The sequence below is a fragment of the Papio anubis genome, chromosome 7 (assembly GCF_008728515.1).
Source record: "Papio anubis isolate 15944 chromosome 7, Panubis1.0, whole genome shotgun sequence".
Taxonomy (NCBI): Eukaryota; Metazoa; Chordata; class Mammalia; order Primates; family Cercopithecidae; genus Papio; species Papio anubis.
The window spans coordinates 28,978,981-29,001,256 of record NC_044982.1 but is presented as its reverse complement, the minus strand read 5'-3'; the positions used below and the strand labels follow the sequence as shown (position 1 = coordinate 29,001,256).

The 22,276-nt window shown below is 42.8% G+C and overlaps 2 protein-coding genes and 1 pseudogene across 2 annotated transcripts in view; 1 reads left to right on the top strand and 2 right to left on the bottom strand.

Annotated features, from left to right (window-relative positions):
• The window catches only part of ALKBH1 (alkB homolog 1, histone H2A dioxygenase), a 33,547-nt gene that overhangs the window by 8,368 nt on the left and 2,903 nt on the right, over nt 1–22,276 (bottom strand). Inside the window, exons 2-3 of the mRNA XM_003902113.5 lie at nt 21,517–21,625; nt 11,954–12,116 (exon numbers count right to left, since the gene is read on the bottom strand). Of these exons, the coding sequence (XP_003902162.1) occupies nt 11,954–12,116; nt 21,517–21,625 (272 nt within the window). The remainder of the gene's footprint in view (nt 1–11,953; nt 12,117–21,516; nt 21,626–22,276) is intronic.
• On the bottom strand, nt 34–1,212 carry LOC110743810 (annotated as a pseudogene).
• ZMYND19 (zinc finger MYND-type containing 19) lies at nt 13,808–15,633 on the top strand. Its single transcript, XM_031667759.1, is given in 8 exon segments — nt 13,808–13,867; nt 13,935–13,953; nt 14,008–14,271; nt 14,274–14,387; nt 14,390–14,419; nt 14,422–14,539; nt 14,541–14,802; nt 15,427–15,633. Coding segments are annotated over 8 exon segments (1,074 nt in total).

Below are 22,276 nucleotides of genomic sequence, written 5' to 3'. Positions count from 1 at the left end.
GTGCCAAGTGAGCCACCACACCAAGCTGCAGTCTTTTTTTTTTTTTTTAAAAAAAAACAGTCCAGGGGTATTTTATTTTAACACCTATTATGCTATGAATCCATAGAAAATAGGTTCCAGCAGCTCAGGCTCCTTCCCATTGGTTCTCACAAAGTGTGCTTCTCTGGGTGGAGCAGGCTGGCACTTCAGTTGAACCCAGGTACCTTTCTCTTTGGCTTCCTTTTCTTATCATTTTCCTTCACATGCTTCAGGAAGCTATCTCAGCTCTTAGAGTGCTTAATGTGCTCAATACGCACATTAATTCTCTTGGCAAGAATCTTGCCCTCAACTTACTTGTTCACAACAATGCAAACAGCATGCTGGGGAACACCGTAGACTCTTCCAGTTTTGCCATGGCAACACTTGCGGGGCATTCCTTTTTGAACAGTACCCATTTCCATTCCCTTAATGTCGACAATATCATCCTCCTCTTTTTTTTTTTTCTTTGAGATGGAGTCTTGCTCTGTTGCCTAGGCTGGAGTGCAGTGGTGCAATCTCGGCTCACCGCAGCCTCCACCTCCCAAGTTCCAGCGATTTTCCTGCCTCAGCCTCCCGAGTAGCTGAGATTACAGGTATGCACCATCACACCCAGCTAATTTTTGTATTTTTAGTAGAGACAGGGTTTCACCATGTTGCCCAGGCTGGTCTTGAACTCCTGACCTCAGGTGATCCAACCGCCTCAGCCTCCCAAAGTGCTGGGATTATAGGCATGAGCCACTGCGCCCAGCCGACAATATCATCTTTCTTATAGATATGCATATACATGGCCAAAAGAACAACTGTTTTCTAAAAGGCCTAGAAAACATCAGTCAGGTACCTTTCTTCTTTCCCTTTGTGTTTGTCATTTTGGCAAATGACTGGAAGATGGCAGTTCCAGCTGAAAGGCGCAAAGAGTCTTAAGAGCTCTACAGAAAGCCTTTGACAGAACCTGTCTGTATCCCACTTAATTTTTGCCCAGTGTTTTTCAAACTTTAATGTACATCAGAATCATCTAGAAGGCTTGTTGAAACTCACATGGCTGGGTCCAGGCCTACAAATTCTTATTCAGCAGGTCTGGGGTGGGGCCTGAGAACTGCATTTCTAATAAGTTCCCAAATGATACTTATGCTGCTGGTCCAGGAACTACACTTTGAAAAACACTATTCTAGCCCAAACTAAAAAACAAAACACAATACCTTCCATTTCTTTCTAGCTCAATAACAGATTGTTTTATTCTTTTTCTTTTTTTTTTTTTTGAGACTGAGTTTTGCTTTTGTTGCCCAAGCTGGAGTGCAATGGCGCGATCTCAGCTCACTGCAACCTCCGCCTCCCAGGTTCATGTGATTCTTCTGCCTCAGCCTCCCAAGGAGCTGGGAATACAGGCATGCACCACCTGTATTTTTAGTAGAGATGGGGTTTCACCATATTGGCCAGGTTGGTTTTGAACCCTTGACCTCAGGTGATCCACTCACCTCGGCCTCCTAACAGTCATAGCTTGCTGCAGGCTCATGCAATCCTCCCCACCTCAGCCTACTAAGTAGCTAGAACTACAGGTGTGTGCTACCATGCCCAGCTAATTTTTAATTTTTTTGTAGAGACGGGGTCTCTCTATGTTGCCCAGGCTGGTCTTGAACTTCTAGTTTCAATCAGTCCTTTGGCGTTGGCCTCCCAAAGTATCGGGATTACAGACATGAGCCACCGTGCCCAGCCTCATTTTATGAAGAATCCATATTATCATATCAATGTCAGACTGATCTGAAACAATAAACGTAACAATAACGCAGCTTTGGAAATAATTCAAAAGGTGACAGTATTTTAGACATCTGATATGGCCGCAGCAAACTGCTTTTCCACCAAAAGATTTAGTCTAATATTCAAGAACAGAGTAATATAATAATTATTATAATTAACACAGGTTTATGTTATTAACAATAAAAATTATCAAAATTATAGTGACAGCATGAACAGAATCATCCTGTAATACACCTTTTCTAATTTAGTTCCTTTTCTAAGAAGCCAAAATAACATCTCTCACTGGGCACGGTGGCTCACGCCTGTAATCCCAGCACTTTGGGAGGCTGAGGTGGGCGGATCACTTAAGGTTAGGAGTTCAATACAAGCCTGGCCAACATGGTGACACCCTGTATCTACTAAAAAACCAAAAACTAGCCAGGTATGGTGGTGGGTGCCTGTAATCCCAGCTACTCGGGAAGCTGAGGTATGAGAATTGCTTGAACCCAGGAGGTTGCAGTGGGCCAAGATCATGCCACTGTACTCCGGCCTGGGTGACAGAGTGAGACTCCATCTTAAAAAAACCAAAGTACTCTAACTGTGTGATTACAAGAAAGGCTTTGGGCTGGGGATGGTGGCTCACGCTTGTAACACTAGCACTTTGGGAGGCTGAAGTGGGTGAACTGCCTGAGCTCAGGAGTTGGAGACCAGCCTGGGCAACATGGTGAAACCTCATCTCTACTAAAAACACAAAAAATTAGCCAGGCATGGTGGTGCACGCCTATAGTCCCAGCTACTTGGGAGGCTGAGGCAGCAGCCTGGGAAGAGAAGGTTGCAGTAGGCCAAGATTGTGCCACTGCACTCCAGCCTGGGAATAGAGTGAGACCCTGTCTCAGAAGAAAAAAAAAAAAAGGGCTTTAAGTTTTTGAGTTATATTATAGAGGAGGACTGGTTCAAGGATGTAAAATAAGGCAGAGTTGAGTCTTACCTTGAAAAGCATTAAGTTCAGTCCTCATAACAAAAAGAAAAAAAGAATAGCTTAAAAACTTGCTTACTGCAAGAAAAATTCTGATCTTTGAGTGTCTATGCCATTTTGGGGGGAATGACATAAATATTTTTGTAAAGTATTAGACCCATGTAAGTGCATTAGACCCTCATTTTATATCCTCTTATGAAAACTTGGTTTCAATTCTTGCCTTTGTATTTTCTGAAAGGAAAGTAGCAACAACTGTTAATATCTGCCTTCAATACGTGAGAGCAGGACTGGCCAGCACTAAACATTTCTTGTCTTAGTACTATTTAGGGACCTCTCTGGTTAACCATGGGCCTCTTGGGTAATGAAAATTCAAAGATTTGTTCTTGAACACTGTGAACAGTAAGGCCAACACCATTTAACATGCTTCCGGATCATTTTTAAGCATAAAATACTGAGAGAATCACTGAAGGGAGTGGATTGTTCTCTTTTTAAACCTGACTTATCCAAAAGGAGGTCAAGAAGGATCAGTACCAATACAACTCTCACCTTGAAGAATGCAGGAAATATGCTGGCACCTAATACATCTTTATCCAATTATCCAAAAGAATGTTTTCAAGCAACCATTACCCTAATTATTGGGTCTCACTAAAAAAGAAACATGCTATGCTCCCTGCTGCCTTCTCCAGGCACTAGCAGAAGGATGATGGATGGGTGGGCTGGCCACCTTCTCCCCTGGTGAATGTGCTCATACAGCAGTTTGCTTGGTTTCTGTCACGGGTAAGCGCCTTGTGTAAGTGTTGGCATTTTTCTTAGCAATCGTTTTTTCTTTTTTGAGACGGAGTCTCGTTTTATCGCCAGGTTGGAGTGCAGTGTTTGTGATCTTGGCTCACTGCAACCTCCACCTCCTGGGTTCAGGTGATTCTCCTGCCTGGGCCTCTCTAGTAGCTGGGACTACAAGTGCGTGCCTCCACGCCCAGCTAATTTTTGTGTTTTTAGTAGAGATGGGGTTTCATCATGTTGGCCAGGACGGTCTCGATTTCTTGACCTTGTGATCCACCTGCCTTGGCCTCCCAAAGTGGTGGGATTACAGGCGTAAGCCACTATGCCCTGCCACTCCACTCTTTCAGGGTTTGAGTGCTTTCAGTTTTCTCTCCCTTCTCAACCTGACACTCCCAGTCACTCATTGCAAATGGACATCCAACGCCACCGTAACTGCTAACATCCTTTTGCTATCTTGCAAATATTCAGTATTCTCTAACCCTCTAAACTGTCTTATCTAACCATCTTCTGTTCTAAACCTTCACCATTCATCTCAAGTCCTTAGTTTTGCTTTTATTTCCTTCTACGTCAGTGAGAAAACAGAAGCCTGCTCAAATGATCCAGTGAACAATTTCAACTTTCCTCTCCCACACCACTAAACTTCTCTAAATTTTCACCTGATCCTTCCTCCTGGTTTCAGAAGTGGTCCTACTTCTTTCTTCCAAAGCTAATTCTCTACCTATACTATATCCTATTTCCCTGACACAGCCTCTAAGGCCTTTCTCCATTAATAGAATGTTTCTTCTCATACTTTCAAGTCCTCTTCCGAACTTGTTTTTTTCCTCTTGGCCTTCAAACATGTTTAATATTCCTACATACTTAAGAACAAACAACAAAAACATTTTCTCTGTCATTTATGCAAGCTACCTTGCTTATACCTCATCTCCTTCTACCCCTTATCCATCTTTCCTTCCCTTTATAATTAAACTTTTAAATAATTCAACATTTGCCTTCCTCACTCTCCCCCCTCACCGTAATCTGAATTTTGTTTATACCACTACTGAATCTAGTTTTTCAGTTTCATTACACCAATTAACTGTCAAATCCTAGACCTATTTGACATGGCTGGCCCTTCTCTTCCTGAAACATTTTCCTGTCTTAGCCTCTAACAGCATTTCTTCTGTTTTTCCTCATATCCTTCTGGCTGCTTGGTGTCTTTTCGTGCTCTATTTTCTTCACCCTGTGCTGATGCTTCCTGGGGCCAACAGCCATCTTTTCTATAGATGAGAAAGAAAAGTGAAAAGAAAGGAAGAAAGAAAATCACATCTATTTTCAGCGCTTCACTATGGCCTTCATGTGTAACTCCCTCATCTCATCTCTTTCTCTCCGCATCCCTCTCACCCTTACGTTACTCCTAAGCTCAGTTCTGTATTTCCAAAATCATGCTGGACATCTCCACCTGGATACCCTATAGGCATTTCAAAAACAGTATGGCCCCAACTACACTAAGGATAGTCTCTGCTCATTCTTCTCTTCTTTCAATACTTACTTCCATTACAAGCCTTAGTATTACCCTCACTGCCATGTAGAAATCTGTAGATAATTTTTAACTTTTTCTTTTCTCTCACTTTTTATAATTGCTTGGTAACTAAGCTCTGTAGACAACATCTTTTTGAGGCCTTTACCATCTTTTGCATGGATTAAATTTTTTTTTTTCCTTTTTGAGACAGAGTCTTGCCCTGTCGCCAGACTAGAGTGCAGTGGCGTGATCTCAGTTCATTGCAACCTCTGCCTCCCAGGTTCAAGGGATTCTCCTGCCTCAGCCTCCTGAGTAGCTAGGACTACAGGTGCATGCCGCCATGTCTGGATAATTTTTGTAGTTTTAGTAGAGACAGAGTTTCACCGTGTTGGCCAGGATGGTCTTGATCTCTTGACCTCGTGATCCGTCCACCTCAGCCTTCCAGAGTGCTGGGATTACAGGTGTGAGCCACAGCACCCAGCCTAATTCTTTTTTTTGGAGACGGAGTCTCATTCTGTTGCCCAGGCTGGAGTGCAGCGGTACGATCTTGGCTCACTGCAACCTCCACCTGCCGGGTTCAAGCGATTCTCTCACCTCAGCTTCCCTAGTAGCTGGGATTACAGGCGTCTGCCACCATGCCTGGCTATTTTTTATATTTTTAGTAGAGATGGGGTTTCACCATGTTGGCTAGGCTGGTCTTGAACTCCTGACCTCAGGTGATCCCCCCCGCCTCGACCTCCCAAAGTGCTGGAATTACAGGCGTGAACCACCGCACCTGGCCTAAATTCTTAATTGTGCTTTTTGCAACCACTGTATTTTCAGTCCATTTCCTCCACTACCACAGAGTTATTTTTCTGAAGGGAATAATCTGTTATTAATCCTGATAAATACCCACTGTTAATAGGACAAAGTCCACACTCTTATATGGCATGCAGAGCCATTTATATTCTGGCTCTAACTAACCTTTCTAGTCTCATCTCCAAGCATTTCCCATAAGGTATGCTATTCTCCCCGTTTTTCATGGCCGTGCCTCTGACTATACAGTTTTTTCTACTGAAATGCTCTACTCCACTCTCAGCCTAGCAGATTTTTCCAATTTGTTTTTTCATACACAGTTTACACTCACTTCTTCTCGGAAGTCTTTCTCCTAGCCAGTTCCTATATTGTTCCCCCAAAGCACCCTGCAACTTCTATTCAAGTATACATGCTTTGGTATTGTAAATTCCTTATTTAAGTACCTGGGTTCCTCCTTTAACAGTCCCTCCCTCACTGGCTTTTATTCTTCTTCATAGCTATCCTAGCATCACATATTTTCTAAGCCACAAATGTACATTATTTAATAAATTAGTGAAAATAAGAAAACTATATAGTCTTTAAATGATCCTTCTCAAATTTAGCATTGTTCTTACTAGACTAATAAAGAGGGAATATGAATTTAATTGAAATAATATTTACTGAGCACCTTCTAATATATACAAAGAACTGTGGTAAGAATCAAGGCTACAAAATTTTCAAGATGGGAGAGGAAGGCAATGGAAGGAGAGAGGGATAGATGACTCAATTCACTAGAATAAATGCTATACTAGCATTATAAACAGTCTTAAAGAAGTAGAAAGAGGAGAGGATTAATTCTGCTTCCACAATGAGGTTATCAGTGGGAAAAAACCTTTCATATACATAAAAATAGAGTATTTCATAAGCTAATTTACAGAACAAATAAAGCTAAGTTGTTATTTGGCAACTATGTTGCACTGAATTAAAAAAAAAAATCAAGCAAAATAATTTAGAAAACAAAAAATAAGACAGAAAATTGAGGTGGGAGAACTGCTTGAGCCCAGAAGTTCAAGGTAGCCTGGGCAATATAGCTAGATGCCATCTCTAAAAAAAGTAGCAATAAACAAACAAACAAACCAAAGCAAGAGGATAAAGAATGATGGGAAGTAGGAGATTCTTGTTGACTGAATAATAAGGGAAGACTTTCTTCTAAGATGATATTAGAACAAAGACTTAAAGGAAGCAAGACACTGTTGATCTAAAGGAAGGGCTTCCTAGGTAGAACAGCCTGTACAAAAAAAAAATCTGAGCATGCCTAATGTGTTTAAGGGTAGCAATGGAAGTCAACATGGTGGGAAAGAACAAATGAAAAGGAAATGAGGTAGGAATGGTAGGAAATGAGAGTAGAGAGGTAGTTGGGGGCCAGGTCTTCTCGGCCTTACAGCCATGGTTAAGAATTCTGGATTTTTTCTAAATGTGATGATGTTATGTAACAAAGAATTTGACTGGTTTTTGTCCCTGGCTCCTGCTAGGGAGATTCTAAATCCTTGAAATTTCCTGAGTGATAAAAGTGTCACTGTTAATCAAGGTGGGCCCTTGGAACCACACTTGAGTTTGTGCTAAGAAGGGAGGCTAGTTAGGCTACTGCAGTGCTCTAGATAAGAGATGATGGCAGCTTAGACCAAGGCACTTGTGATGGAGATGGTGAGAAATGACTGAATTTATTCTGGCTTTGAAGTCTGGGATATATACTAGAGGGTTGCATTTAAAGTTTTTTTAATCCTTGCACAGTGGCTGCATTCTATGTCTGGGATATGTCATGTTAGACTTATGTCACGTTAGATTTATCTGGTCTCCTGCTGATGAACTCTTAGGCTGCTTCACAATTTTTTTTTCTGTTATAAACAATGTCACAAGGAAGATGTTTACACATAACTTTTTTTTTTTGAGACCGAGTTTCACTCTTGTTGCCCAGGCTGGAGTGCAATGGTGTGATCTCGGCTCACCGCAACCTCCGCCTCCTGGGTTCAAGTGATTCTCCAGCCTCAGTCTACTGAGTAGCTGGGATTATAGGCATGCACCACCATGCCCAGCTAATTTTGTATTTTTAGTAGAGATGGGGTTTCACCATGTTGGTCAGGCTGGTCTCGAACTCCTGACCTCAGGTGATCTGCCCGATTCGGCCTCCCAAAGTGCTGGGATTACAGGCATGAGCCACCATGCCCAGCCTGCACATAACTCTTGTACACTTGTACAACAATCTCTAGCTACACTATTCACTTTGAAAAAACCATAGAATTCGGCCGGGCGCGGTGGCTCAAGCCTGTAATCCCAGCACTTTGGGAGGCCGAGACGGGCGGATCACGAGGTCAGAAGATCGAGACCATCCTGGCTAACATGGTGAAACCCCGTCTCTACTAAAAATACAAAAATTAGCCGGGCGAGGTGGCGGCGCCTGTAACCCCAGCTACTCGGGAGGCTGAGGCAGGAGAATGGCGGGAACCCGGGGGGCGGAGCTTGCAGTGAGCCAAGATGGCGCCACTCACTCCAGCCTGGGCCACAGAGCGAGACTCCGTCTCAACAAAAAAAAAAAAAAAAAAAAAAAAAAAAAAAAAAAAGAAAAAACCATAGAATTGAGGTACCCTAAGTTTTTGAACAGTTCTTAAGTTCAAGTATTTTTTAAAATAATTTTTGCTTTTGCTTAAGTTCAAGTATTTCTTCTTCATTTTCTATTTAAAGTTTTTTCTTCCCTGACCACAGAATTCTGGAAAATTAAAACCAAAAGGATCTTAGAGGTCCTTTACTTCAGTGGTTCTCAATGTCAGAGGATGTTATGAAACCTAATCAAAACCTCCAGGGGATCTCTTTTGAATAACAGACTCTCTCCCATTCTGAGAGACTGGCAAAGTTGGGAGAGCTGCCATGTACTGTCCACATGACCCTGACTGCCCATGATTCAATTACCTTGAATGGCTTATCCAGTCCAATACCTTCATTTCTCACATGAGGAAACTGAAGCACATATCACATAGTGACACAATGGAAACTTAGCCTTAATCGATTTTCAATACTGCCAGTACAATGTCTGAGCATATCAATTTCTTCCAACCCTTGACAACATAAGGTATGACCATCAAATATTTTATTTTTGCTAATTTATTAGACAAAAAAAGGTATCTCACCATTGTTTACAGGATGATTTATTACGGAGATTCATCTGAGCTATCTTAAAAGACAGCTGTGATTTCTGCAGAGTCATATATCAGAAAGAAAAAAATCAATTACTTGAAAACACAGGCTGGTTTAATAGCAGTAGGTTCTCTTGGACTAATTTCACTCAACCATGATCTTCCTTTCCCTTGCTCTCAGTTGTGAAGAAGACACTACTAAAAGCTTATGGACAGAGTTTTCCTCACTGCTCCTGTCAATACCATAACCTACAGACCAAGGTTTAAAGAAAAACCACAGAATTTTACTTCTTTCCCCTTAAGAAAATCTTCTCTTTACTCTGTTAGAATCGGCATGACAGTTTCTGAAAACTACAACATGAGGCCACATAACATCAAACAGGACATAAAGTTGGTAAAATGGTTTTAACAGGCACTTTAAAGGACTTCTCACGTATTATCTTGTTTAATTCTCATACTATTCAATAAGGACTGTCATGAGACACAGAAAGGTGAAGGAACTTGCTCAAGGTTACACAGCTATTAAGTGGTAGAGTTGGGATCTGAACACAGTCTGACTCCAGAACTGGTGCTCTACATTAGTGGTTCCCAACCTTTTTGGCACCAGGGATCAGTTTCATGGAAGACAATTTGTCCACGGATGGAGTGGGGATGGGGGGTGGTTTGGCGATGAAACTGTTCCATCTCAGATCATCAGGCATTAGATTCTCAGTAAGGAGTGCGCAACCTAGACCCCTTGCATGTACAATTCACAACAGGGTTTGCGCTCCTATGAGAATCTAATGCTGCTGCTGATCTGACAGGAGGCGAAGCTCAGGCAGTAATGCTCGGCTGTCTAGGTCTGCGGCCTTGTGGTTAGGCACTGTTGGGTCACGTGGTTGGGTCTGTTGGCCCCTGCTCTACATCACTAAACCCTTTACCATCTGGCCCAAATCCACCTCTCCTCCTTCATATTTTACCAATTCTGTCTACCCATGGCTTCCAGGAAGCATTTTCTATAATCTACCTCCAACCTAGCTACTTAAGTGACCATTCCCATTACATCCTAAAATGTCTATCCCCGCATCTACCAAATTGTATGTATGTATGTATGTATGTATTTTAGAGACAGTCGCTCCTCAGCCGGCAGGGTAGCTAGGACTACAGGTGCACACCACTATGCCCAGCTAATTAAAAAAAATTTTTTTGGGCCAGGCGCAGTGCCTCACACCTGTAATCCCAGCACTTTGGTATGCCGAGGCGGGCGGATCACCTGAGGTCGGGAGTTTGAGACCAGTTTGACCAACATGGAGAAACCCCTACCTCTACTAAAAATACAAAATTAGCCGGGTGTGGTGGTGCATACCTGTAATCCCAGCTACTCTGGAGGCTGAGGCAGGAGAATCGCTTGAACCTGGGAGGTGGAGGTTGCAGTGAGCCAAGATCATGCCATTGCACTCCAGCCTGGGCAACAAGAGTGAAACTCCGTCTCAAAAAAAAAAATTTTTTTTTTCCATAGAGGTGGGGTCTTGCTATGTTGCCCAGGCTGGTAACTCCAGGCCTCAAGTGATCTTCTCACCTTGTCCTCCCAAAGTGTTGAGATTACAGGCATGAGCCAACAAGCCCAGACCCAAATTGTATCTAATTATCTGTTTCTATGTTTTTGTCCATAACTAAAGTACAAATTTCTTGAAGACAGGAACTGTTTTTTAATCTGCCTTTGAATCTCTTAACACTCAAGCACAGTGTCTGACACACAGCAGAAACTCAATAGATACCTATTGAATAAACATAAGAAAGTACGCATCCTATGCTCTTGTCTCACAGGACAATTTATTCTGTCTTAAATATTGTATCTTTCCTCAGGCTGCTTTCTCTACTCAGTAGAGACTTCTTACTTTTCTGACTGGTAAACCCCTACTCATTTTTGAAGATCAGTTCAAATGGACAGTGAAAAGAGGATAACCCATTACAAAATCACTTTTTCAGGCTGGGCTTGGTGGGTCACGCCTGTAGTCCAGCACTCTGGGAGTCCGAGGCTGGGGGATCACTTGAGGTCAGGAGTTTGAGACCAGCTTGGCCAACATGGCGAAACCCCATCTCTACTAAAAATACAAAAAGTGGTGGGGCGGGTGCCTGTAATCCCAGCTACTTGGGAGACTGAGGCAGGAGAATCGTTTTAATCCAGGAGGCAGAGGTTGCAGTGAACTGAGATCACGCCACTGCACTCCAGCCTGGGCGACAGAGTGAGACTGTCTCAAAGAACAAAAACAAACAAATAAAAAATCATTCTTTCTTCTTTCACACTTCTACCATGCCTGGAATAATTATTTCCTCCTCTATGCTCCCACAGTATTTTTCTAAACCCCATCATAACACTTTCTGAGCTCTACAATAATTATTCCCACAGGTAACACATTCTTGCCAGAGACTATGTACTGTTGAGTGCAGGCAGGGTGCCTTTATCTTTGTGTGTCCAATGCCTAGCATCATGCCTGACACACTACTGACCCTCACTAAATATTTGTGGAATGAATGAATGAATGTTGAAGCATGAAGGTGAAAATATTAGTTCTTCTCATGAGGAACAACTGACCTATCACAAAACGGCTAGCACCACTGAACCCATCTAGGAGGGTAGAAGCAAAGAGCTTTCAATGTTACTTTTCCTAGGATACCACAAGCCTTCAAAGGAACTCACTTTAAGTAGAAAACAATGGCTGAAGCTAATGGAAATGGATCATGCGATGATTAATGAGGATGAACTCAATTATCTAAGCTATGATAAGCAAGTCTTTAAAATGGATCTCAATTTACTGTAACTGTCAAAGCATCTGTCCAAATGTTCCTGGGGAAAGAATACAATTGTGCTGTTTTTGCTTGGAAACAATGAGGGGAAAAAAAAACCCAGCCAGTCACTTTTACTGCGTTGTTACAGAACAGTTCCTGCAAAGACTTGTGATGATCTGAGCTAAGTATTAACACTTCATTCTGATTGACAAGACTTACCTCAGGAACTCTTTGCTCTGTTCCCACAGATCTTGGGTTTCTTCTTTAGTCATGTGTTTGTCCAGGTTACATACATTAGGTTTCTGGGAATATAACTTAAGGCACTGTTTCACCCAGTGCCACTGGTAACCTGGGAGGAAGGGGTTTGGGATAAAAATAAACCCTATACAAAAGATGGGTGGGAAAAAAAGAAGAGGGGGAAATTCTCCATCAGTTATTCAAATAATTTTGACATCTTTATACTCACTATTTTGTTACTTACTCCCCTTATGTTTTTGGTCATGCTTCAAGTTAACGAACAGGTAGGTTTTGATGAACATTTGACATCTACCACTATGCAAATGCGTCTGGTTTTCTGGGTATTCTCAAGAGAAACACATATTCCACAAGGTTAACTGTGTTATCCCAAAGCAAACTTTAGAACTGAAAGTGGCAAAAGTACACCTCTAATTCTTATCAGCTCTTGTTACTTAGAGTCATCCAAGACTTCTTTACCTCCCTATTTCCTTTATTACAGGCATGATTATATGAAATCTTATAATGAATTTTAGCTAAAACATAGATTTGAAAGTCATCATCTAATGAATGGCATGCTGATTATTGGTCTATTTTCTCTCAGTTTCAAATCCACTCTTCTATACTTAGCTTCATAATATGGGGCTGAGACCCTGCCAACTACATTTCTTATTTGCCAGCTGCCTCTCTGCTAACCTGTGCCTATAAGGGTCACTAATGGAAGACTGGAGGGCAGAAGTTGGTTCTAATGTAGTTTTTCCACATCACTAGAATCAGCCTCATTATGTCCTCTCCTCAGAAGTCTAAGCGCCAGGTTCCATGTAGTCCCTTTTCCAAGCTTCTCAACGTAGTAATCCCAAGCTCTTTTGTTCTTCCTCCCAGCTGTAGGGGTGATAGTTGCTTCCTGCAGTTACTATCTCTGTAATATCTCAGTGTTTGCAAATTCCTGCAGTTAGTGTCTCTGTAATATCTGTGTTTGTAAACAACTACAGCATGTGTGTTAAAGATCTTTGTGACTTTGACAGCAATCTAACTTCATTTTTCTCGGTAAAAGATTAATAACAGGCCAGGCGTGGTGGCTCACACCTGTAATCCCAGCACTTTGGGAGGCCGAGGCAGGAGAATCACATAAGGTCAGGAGTTTGAGACCAGTCTGGCCAACATGGTGAAACCATCTCTACTAAAATACAAAAATTAGCCAGGCACGGTGGCAGGCACCTGTAATCCCAGCTACTTAGGAGGCTTAGGCTGGAGAATCACTTGAACCTAGGAGACGGAGGTTGCAGTGAGCCAAGATCACGCCACTGCACTCCAGCCTCGGCGACAGAGCCAGGCTCCATCTCAAAAACAAAAGATTAATAATAATATTTAACCGGAATCCTATTCATGGCAAAGATTCATTCATTCATCAAACACACAATATGTACCTGGCACTTTCTTTCCTGTTTTTTTCTTTTTGAGATGTGGGTCTCACCCTGTTGCTCAGGCTGGAGAACAGTAGTGTGATCTTGGTTCTCTGCAACCTCTGCCTCCCGGGTTCAAGGGATTCTCCTGCCTCAGTCTCCCAAGTAGCTGTGATTACAGGTGCCTGCCACTGTACCCAGCTAATTTTAAAATTTTCAGTAGAGACGTGGTTTCACCATTTTGGCCAGGCTGGTCTGTACCAGGCACTTTCTTGAGAATTAGAGGTCAGTGCATGGCAGGTCTGGCAGACACAAGGTAAGCTGGGCCCAGTCTTGTCCTACCGAGGGCCTGCCTGGCCTGACCCTAGCCCTGGCCTTTCCCCAGCACCCGTCTCCCATGGGAGTGGCACTGCTGGCTGAGAGCATAGGCCTGGCCATGACTGACTTCAAACTGGACATCACACAGCTCAGCTCAGTGGCTGGGAGGGAGCCCCTTGTGTAGCTGCACCAGCCAGGGACCTTACCCTCGATGAGAGCTCTGTTCCTGTCACCAGTGGCTGTAGCTTCTGGTAGGAGAGAGTAGTGGAGGCAGTATGCAGTCAGATAAAGACTGAATACACTGACAGATGCGCAAAGATATCCTGCTGGTGGAGAGGTACTCCTCTGAGGCCCAAATGGAAGTAGATGCAGATGGAAATGGTACTAAGATATTCAGGAATGCTTTTGACAAGCACTGAGGAAGAGGATTGGGAAGACTTCTTCATGAGTTGCTGTGGTAGCACAGAAGCAGCATGACCCCTGGGATCCAGGTGGTACATCTCAATGCCCTCACTGAGGACAATTACCCAGACAACCTGTAGCTGGTGCTGTAGGGCTGGTGGTCCAAAGCCAAAGAAACCTCCAGAAGAGAGAGCAAAGCTTGCACTGGCTTGCAATTCAGCAGCTTACCATGGACCCCAAAGAAGAGCAGTGACCTGTCCTAACTGTGACCTGGTACTATAACACCAATGGAGATGTGGGGAAGAGTTGAATTCTTACACCTACTATAGTAGCATTACCCTTCCTGCACAGTGATTGAGAAGTAGCTCCAGGAGTTCAACATCTGTGGGTGCTGCCAGGTGGCCCGGTACTGAGGCTCTGAGTGCCAGCAGGAGGGGGCTGGCCACCATGAAGCTCTGTCAGGAGAGGAAGCATCCCTTCTAGCATGAGCTCAGCTGGAACAATGATGGGCAATGGAGCTGCACATGCTCGCAGTCCCTGGGCTCTACCTTGGGCACAGCACACAGACTGGTGGTTGAACCTGGAGGTGTTGAAAAAGCCAGCTGTGGGCCCAAAACAGCCACCAAGAGACTCTTGATGTCACTGGAAGTCTGTGTGAAGATAGCGCCCTCTCCAGTCTTAATCTCCAGCAGAGACAACCAGGAGACCCTGGTTAGGATGTTTCTCATTATTTATATGTTAATATGTTTGTAAATTCATGTGCAGGTTTTTTGGGAGGAGGCACTGAGAGGGGTAGAAATTACAAATAAAATCATTTGCTGTAATAAAAAAAAAAAAAAAAAAAGAATTAGAACCCGGGCATGGTAGCTTGGCTGACGCCTGTAATCCTAGCACTTGAAAGGCTGAGGCAGGCAGATCACTTGAGCTCAGGAGTTTGAGACCAGCCTGGGCAGCACAACAAAACCCTGTCTCTAGAAAAAATACAAAAATTAGCCAGGCGTGGTGGCACACACAGGTAGTCCAGCTACTTGGGAGGCTAAGGTGGGAGAATCGCTTGAACCCAGGAGGCATAGGTTGCAGTGAGCTGAGGTTGCACCACTATACTCCAGCCTGGGTGACAAAAACAGACTGTCTCAAAAGAAAAAAAAAAAAGAATTAGAGATAAAGAGATAAAAAACCTTGTCTGGAGAGGGGGCAATAAAGACAAGTTAAACTCCTTTTTGTAAGACCAGCTATGAAAGAAAATAAAAGCTTAGGCACAGTCATAGAAAAACAAAGAGTTAAGAGGGCAGTTTTTGGTTTTTAAGGACTGGCAAGACCTAAGTATGCTTACAGATTGTGAAGAAAGAGTCAACAGGGAAGAGCCAGTTGGAAACAAAAGAGAGGAAAGAAATAGAGCAAGGTCTTGAAAGCTGGAAGAGGTTTAAGAAGGTGAGATGGATCAAGAAGGTAGAGACTGGCTTTGAACTAAAAGTACTCCTCCTTCTCTACGACTGGATGGTAGAAATGAGAATATTTGCTTATAAGTGTGGGGGCCATTGAAGGCTGAAAGGGTTTGTGCCTGAAGGGCTGTTTTCCCAATAACATAAATAGCAAGGTCATCTCAGCAAGAGTAAGCATGGTTGGACAAGTCCTGAGGAACAAGAAGGAATCCAAGCAATGATATAAAAGCCAAGCATCATATATTAGTGTAATCTTCCCCTTGCAAAAGGATTTTAAAAACAGATGAACAGACTAAAACTTAAGGACTTCTGAATTAAATGCTGGCAATAATTTGAAGGTCTTCAGTTCCTGGTTGAACTCCAGATCTAGTCTATATCATAGGTCAGCAAACGTTTTCTGTCAAGAACTAGACAGTAAAGACTTTAGGCTATGACAATTATTTGGTCTCTTTATTTATTTTATTTTTTATTTTTTTGGGACAGAGTCTCACTCTGTCTCCCAAGCACAATCTAGGCTCACTGCAACCTCCACCTCCCAGGTTCAAGTGATTCTTCTGCCTCAGCCTCCTGAGTAGCTGAGATTACAGGCTTGGACTACAACACCTGGTTAATTTTTGTATTTTAATTTATTTTTTATTTTTTAGTAGAGACACCGTTTCGCCATGTTGGCCAGGCTGCTCTTGAACTCCTGGCCTCAAGTGATCTGCCTGCCTTGGCCTCCCGAAGTGCTGGGATTACAGGCGTGAGCCCTTATTTGGTCTCTTTAGCACTCAATTCTGTCACTGTAGCCAGAAAGTAGCCATACACAGTAAGTAAAGGAAAAGGTGTGGCTGTATTCCAATAAACTGTGTTTATAATAAAACTAGTTTGCCAATTCCTGGTGTGGACTATTAACAATAACGACACATTTTATGAAAATATCCTTAGGGAGAATTACTATGAAAGCAGACAGTAAAGACACTGGGCTGAGAGCCTAAAACAGAAACAACTTTGTTATTACTTAACTAGTCTTCCTCTCTTCTCTTTGGCATATAATTTAGACATAGAATAATGATAAAGTTTAATAACAGCAATTAACAATAAATAAGTTTATTCCTAAGTCATTAATTATAGTAGCTGCTAAAAATAGCTAGATGCCTACAAGTGTCAGACACTGTGCTAGCAACCTTATGCCATCTCATTAATCTTCAGTAACTCCATAAGGAAATTAATAATCCAGTTTTGCAGGTCGGAGAACAGAAGTTCAGAGGGGTAACATGACTTCACTGATTCATCCCTCTCTCCTGGCTCATCACAAGGCTAGCACACATTTGGGATAAGACAAACGAACAATCTGGGGTACAACAAACAAAGCTGGATTTGTGGCCATGGAACAAGCAAAACCAGTAAGCCCATCCAAGCAACAAACCTATGCTCTTTGCATTATAAATACTAGGCTCTAACCAATGAATCCCTGAACAATATCATCAATGGTCCACTATCAGAATTTCAAAGAGATTTAAAACCACATGTGGTTCAGTTGAAAGGAGGTTATGCCGTCATAGAAATACATAGAAAATAACCTGAAGATTCCTCTACCATACTAAATCTTACTAAAAGCACTTAAAATTCTGTCTAGATTCTTGCAGATATAGAAAAAAAACTAGACAGCTTAGAGATATTCAATGTGGACAGGTTCCTCATTATTTTTTTTTTTTTTTTTGAGACGGAGTCTCGCTCTGCTGCCCAGGCTGGAGTGCAGTGGCCGGATCTCAGCTCACTGCAAGCTCCGCCTCCCGGGTTCACGCCATTCTCCTGTCTCAGCCTCCCGAGTAGTTGGGACTACAGGCGCCCGCCACCGCGCCCGGCTAGTTTTTTGTATTTTTAGTAGAGACGGGGTTTCACCGTGTTAGCCAGGATGGTCTCGATCTCCTGACCTCGTGATCCGCCCGTCTCGGCCTCCCAAAGTGCTGGGATTACAGGCTTGAGCCACCGCGCCCGGCCCTGGTTCCTCATTATTGTTGATTAATCCTGTTCCACCATTTAATATTATCAATAGCATATACTCAAAACTAAACCTAATGATCAAAGTCAATGGGCTTTTGGCATCAAGGAAACCTCATACAGACAAAGATTTTTACCAGTAATCTGATTTTTCATGTCCTCTAAAGTAGCTCCAAAATACATTTGGATTTTGTGTTTCATTTATCTGTACAATTCTCCAAATAATTTGGGAGAATGATAGGATCATCAACATTTTGGAAAAAGATAGGAACCCTCCCCTCCACAACCTACCATCTGCTATCATCACAATTTCATGAAATAAAGAGTATTATAATACTCCCAAACATATCAGACTAAAGGAATAATACTTCTGGTGTAGTCCAAGCTTGAATGATGACAGGAAATTTAGTATCTCTTTATGCAGTCCATTTCAGACAACGGTTGTCTTCTTTTTATTGGGTTAAAATCTGCCTCCCAGCCAGGCACAGTGGGTCAGGTCTGTCATTCCAGCACTTTGGGAGGCCGAGGCAGGGGGATCACTTGAGTCCAGGAGTTCCGGACTAGCCTGAGCAACATAGTGAGACCCCCATCTCTACAAAAAATTAAAAAAAAAAAATTACCTGGGCATGGTGGTGCAAGCCAATGGTCCCAGCTACGAGGCAGGCTGAGGTGGGAGGAACGTTTGAGCTTGGGAGGCCAAGGCTGCAGTGAACTGTGATTGTGCTACTGCACCCCACTGGGTGACAGAATGAGACCCTGTCTCAAGAAAACAAACAAAACCAAAATCTGCCTATCTTGCATCTGCATGTTTTCCAGGTTTAAAAAAAACCAAAAACCAAAAAACAAACAAAAAAAACCCAAAAAAACCCTGCCTCTCCGTAATTTTCAGTCACTGGTCTTGGGTTCTGACAACTAGAGCAACCCCAAATCATTTTTAAGTGCTTGATAAATGCACTGACCTAAGCAGTTAACATATACATTAACATTTAATCCTCATAAGAACCTTATGAAGTAGGTACTATTTTTATATACATTTTACATATGATGAAACTGAGGGCAAAAGAATTAAAAAACTTGCCCAAAGTCTTACAGTTAGTAGATGGCAGAGCCAGGATATCAACCCAGGTAGCCTGGCACCAGAACCTATGCCTTAACCACTGGTGTGCACTGCTTCCCACCACTTCTTGTGCAGGATAATTTTTCAATGTTTAATGCTGTGATGTTCCCCCATAAGTCTTTTCTTCCCTAGATTCTGCTTCTGGTTTCCAGGCCTATTATTCTCTTGTTCAAGAGGATCATGTGTCCTCACACCAGAGTGTGAGGACAGGTTGTAGTATACTCAGCTTCCTTCAGATTAAGTCAGATCCAGAAATAAACAAAATCCTTTTGATCAACTCAGAGTAAGAAGAGACTGTTCTCTCCCATATTTTGGACATTATATTTCTATTAAATACAGCTTATGGGGGAAAGTAAGTAAAAAATAAATAAATAAATGAATAAACAAACACAGCTTATAATGGCAGAAGAGACAGAATAAACTCTCCAAGGATATGAGACATCCACCCAAAAGATGTGGCTTAATTAAGCAGTAAATCCTAGAAAGCCTCAGACAGTAAGTACAGCACTTTAGACAATTTAAAACTCAAGTGGGGTTAAGTTTGTGGCATGAACAATCTGTTAAGGGGAGAAAGCCTAGAGTAACAGAGAATCATGGCCTTAAAAATAGGTACTAGAGGCTGGGCATGGTGGCTCACGCCTGTAATCCCAGTACTCTGGGAGGTCAAGGCAGGTGGATCACCTGAGGTTAGGAGTTTGAGACCAGGCTGACCAACATGGTGAAACACTGTCTCTAAAAACACAGGCAGGCAGCTGTAGTCCCAGCTACGTGGGAGGCTGAGACAGGAGAATTGTTTGAACCTGGGATACGGAGGCCGCAGTGAGCAGAGATCGCACCACTGTACTCCAGCCTAGGCGACAGAGCAAGACTGTCTCAAAAAAAAAAAAAAAAAAAAAGGTGCTAGAGCTGAAAGGTGAAGAGTGGCCTCCAAGAACAAGACTATTGGTGACGCAGGCTCTACATTTACCCAAGCTCAAGAGGAGCCAGGCTGTTATATCTTCAGAGCTGTACCACAGAGCCATAGAGTCCTGGCCATTGGCACAATGAAAACTAACATTTCTTTTTAAAGATTTCTCTTACTTTTAACCCATATTTGAAATCACAAGTGCAATGTTAACTTTTACTATGGCCCCAGGAGCCTAGAAAATATTCTTCATTATTTTCTGAATTTCATTCTCTGTAAAACCAGCTATCCAACATTACTAAATTAAAAATTGCAGACAAGTCTATTAGAATTGCTTGAGACGGGTCTCATTTTGTCACCCAGGCTGGGGTGCAGTGGCATGATCTCAGCTCACTGCACCCCAAGCAATCCTCCTACCTCAGTCTCCTGAGTAGCTGAGACTACAGAGGCATGCCACCACACTTGGCTAATTAAAAACATTTTTTTTGGCCAGGTGAGGTGTCTCACGCCTGTAATCCCAGCACTTTGGGAGACTAAGGCGGGCGGATCACATGATGTCAGCAATTCGAAACCAGGTTGGCCAGCATGAAACCGTGTCTCTACTAAAAATACAAAAATTAGCTGGGTGTGGTGGTGTACACCTGTAGTCTCAGCTACTCGGGAGGCAGGAGAATCACTTGAACCTGGGAGGTGGAGGTTGCAGTGAGCTGAGATTGTGCCACTGTACTCCAGCCTGGGTGACAGAGTGAGACTCTGTCTGGGAAAATTTTTTTTTTTTTTTGGTAGAGACAGGGTCTTACTATGTTACCCAGGCTGGTCACAAATTCCTGGGCTCAAGTGATCCTCCCACCTTGGCCTTCTAAAGTGTTGGGATTATAGGTGTGAGCCACCTCACCTGTCCCCTATTAGGACTTTCTTTTTTTTTTTTTTTGAGACGGAGTCTCACTCTGTCGCCCAGGCTGGAGTACAGTGGCACCATCTCGGCTCAACAAGCTCTGCCTCCCAGGTTCATGCCATTCTCCCGCCTCAGCCTCCTGAGTAGCTGGGACTACAGGGGCCCACCACCATGCCTGGCTAATTTTGTTTTTGTATTTTCAGTAGAGATGGGGTTTCACCTTGTTAGCTAGGATGGTCTCAATCTCCTGACCTTGTGATCCGCCCGCCTAGGCCTCCCAAAGTGTTGGGATTACAGGTGTGAGCCACTGCGCCCAGCCTTTTTTTCTTTTTGAGATAGAGTTTCCCTCTTATTGCCTAGGCTGGAGTGCAATGGCGCGATCTCGGCTTACTGCAACCTCTGCCTCCCCAGTTCAAGCGATTCTCCTGTCTCAGTCTCCCAAGTAGCTGAGATTACAGGCATGCATCACCACGCCTGGCTAATTTTTGTATTTTTAGTAGAGATGGGATTTCAACATGTTGGTCAGGCTGGTCTTGACCTCCTGACCTCAGGTGATCCACTCACCTTGGCATCCCAAAGTGCTGGGATTACAGGTGTGAGCCACCGTACTCAGCGAGGACTTCTGATGTCATTAATTGTAATTCTTTATTAAATATGTTCAGCCTTGATAGCAACAAGTTTTAAGTTGTTATGCCATTTGAGAATGTGACTAGAGGGACAACTATGAATTATTCATAACTATTATATGACATTTATTACAATGATAATGATAAATTATTCTTTACAGCATTTCTGCCAAATCAGATGTTCAGAGTTGTGGCAGGGAGCCCAGAGGCAATGTCCTTATTTTTTCAATGGTCATGCCACTTTCAGCCACATCTGCAGGCACTGCTGACTCCTGTTCTATCCTTTGGAAACGGACATCTTAGACAAGGTACAGTATAGAATTGGTTTGGAAATGAAACACTTATCTGTTTATTATGTGTATCCTTTGTCTATTTACTTGCTCACAGTACCTTCTTTGAAGATATGAAAACACAAATGATTGAGTGATATTGCCTTCTCTGAGGTCAGTTACACTCACCAGGATAGCCTTTGAGTCCATAGGCTTGCCACTTGCTGACGGGCTGAAGGCCTGCTCTATATGCATTGTGCTCACTGACAGAAGACACATTTAGCTGAGATTTGACCACCTGAAAGGAAGGAAACAGAAGTTAAAGGGCTAAATCTATTTTGCAGGTCAACTCTGGGAACCTCAAACCTCCAAAGATATTTCTTGTATAAGGCAAAGTTAGGATTCTTGCGTTTTTTAAAGATACAGAACCTTGCTCTATTGCTCAGGCTAGAGTGCAGTGGCTTGATCATAGTTCACTGCAGCCTCAAGCTCCTGAGCTCAAGTGATCCTCCGGTGTTGGCCTCCCAAAGCAATGGGATTATAGGTATAAGCCACTGTGCCTGGCCAAAGCAAAGAGTATTAAGTCTGGGGTTAATCTTAGTTGTACTGCTTACTTCATCTAGGCATTTTAGATGAGTAACTTAATGTCTTAGAGCCTCAGTTTCTCATCTATATAGTAATAGTAGAGGTACCCAAAATTGAGGCAAAATGGTAAGAAGAAAATTTAAGCAGGCTAATTTTGGCTTTCAGAACTACTTTTTCCTACGATATCATACCTTTGCAACTTCTTATGGGACTGCATCATGAAAGGTGCTTGGTGTACTGAAATATCCTGAGTCACAAAGCTATTTACTTCAGTTAGGGCTAACAGTAATGCTTCTGAGACACTTGTATAGAGCTGGTATTTAAACGGAGCTATAAGGAACACCAAGCTGGGCAGGGTGAGAGA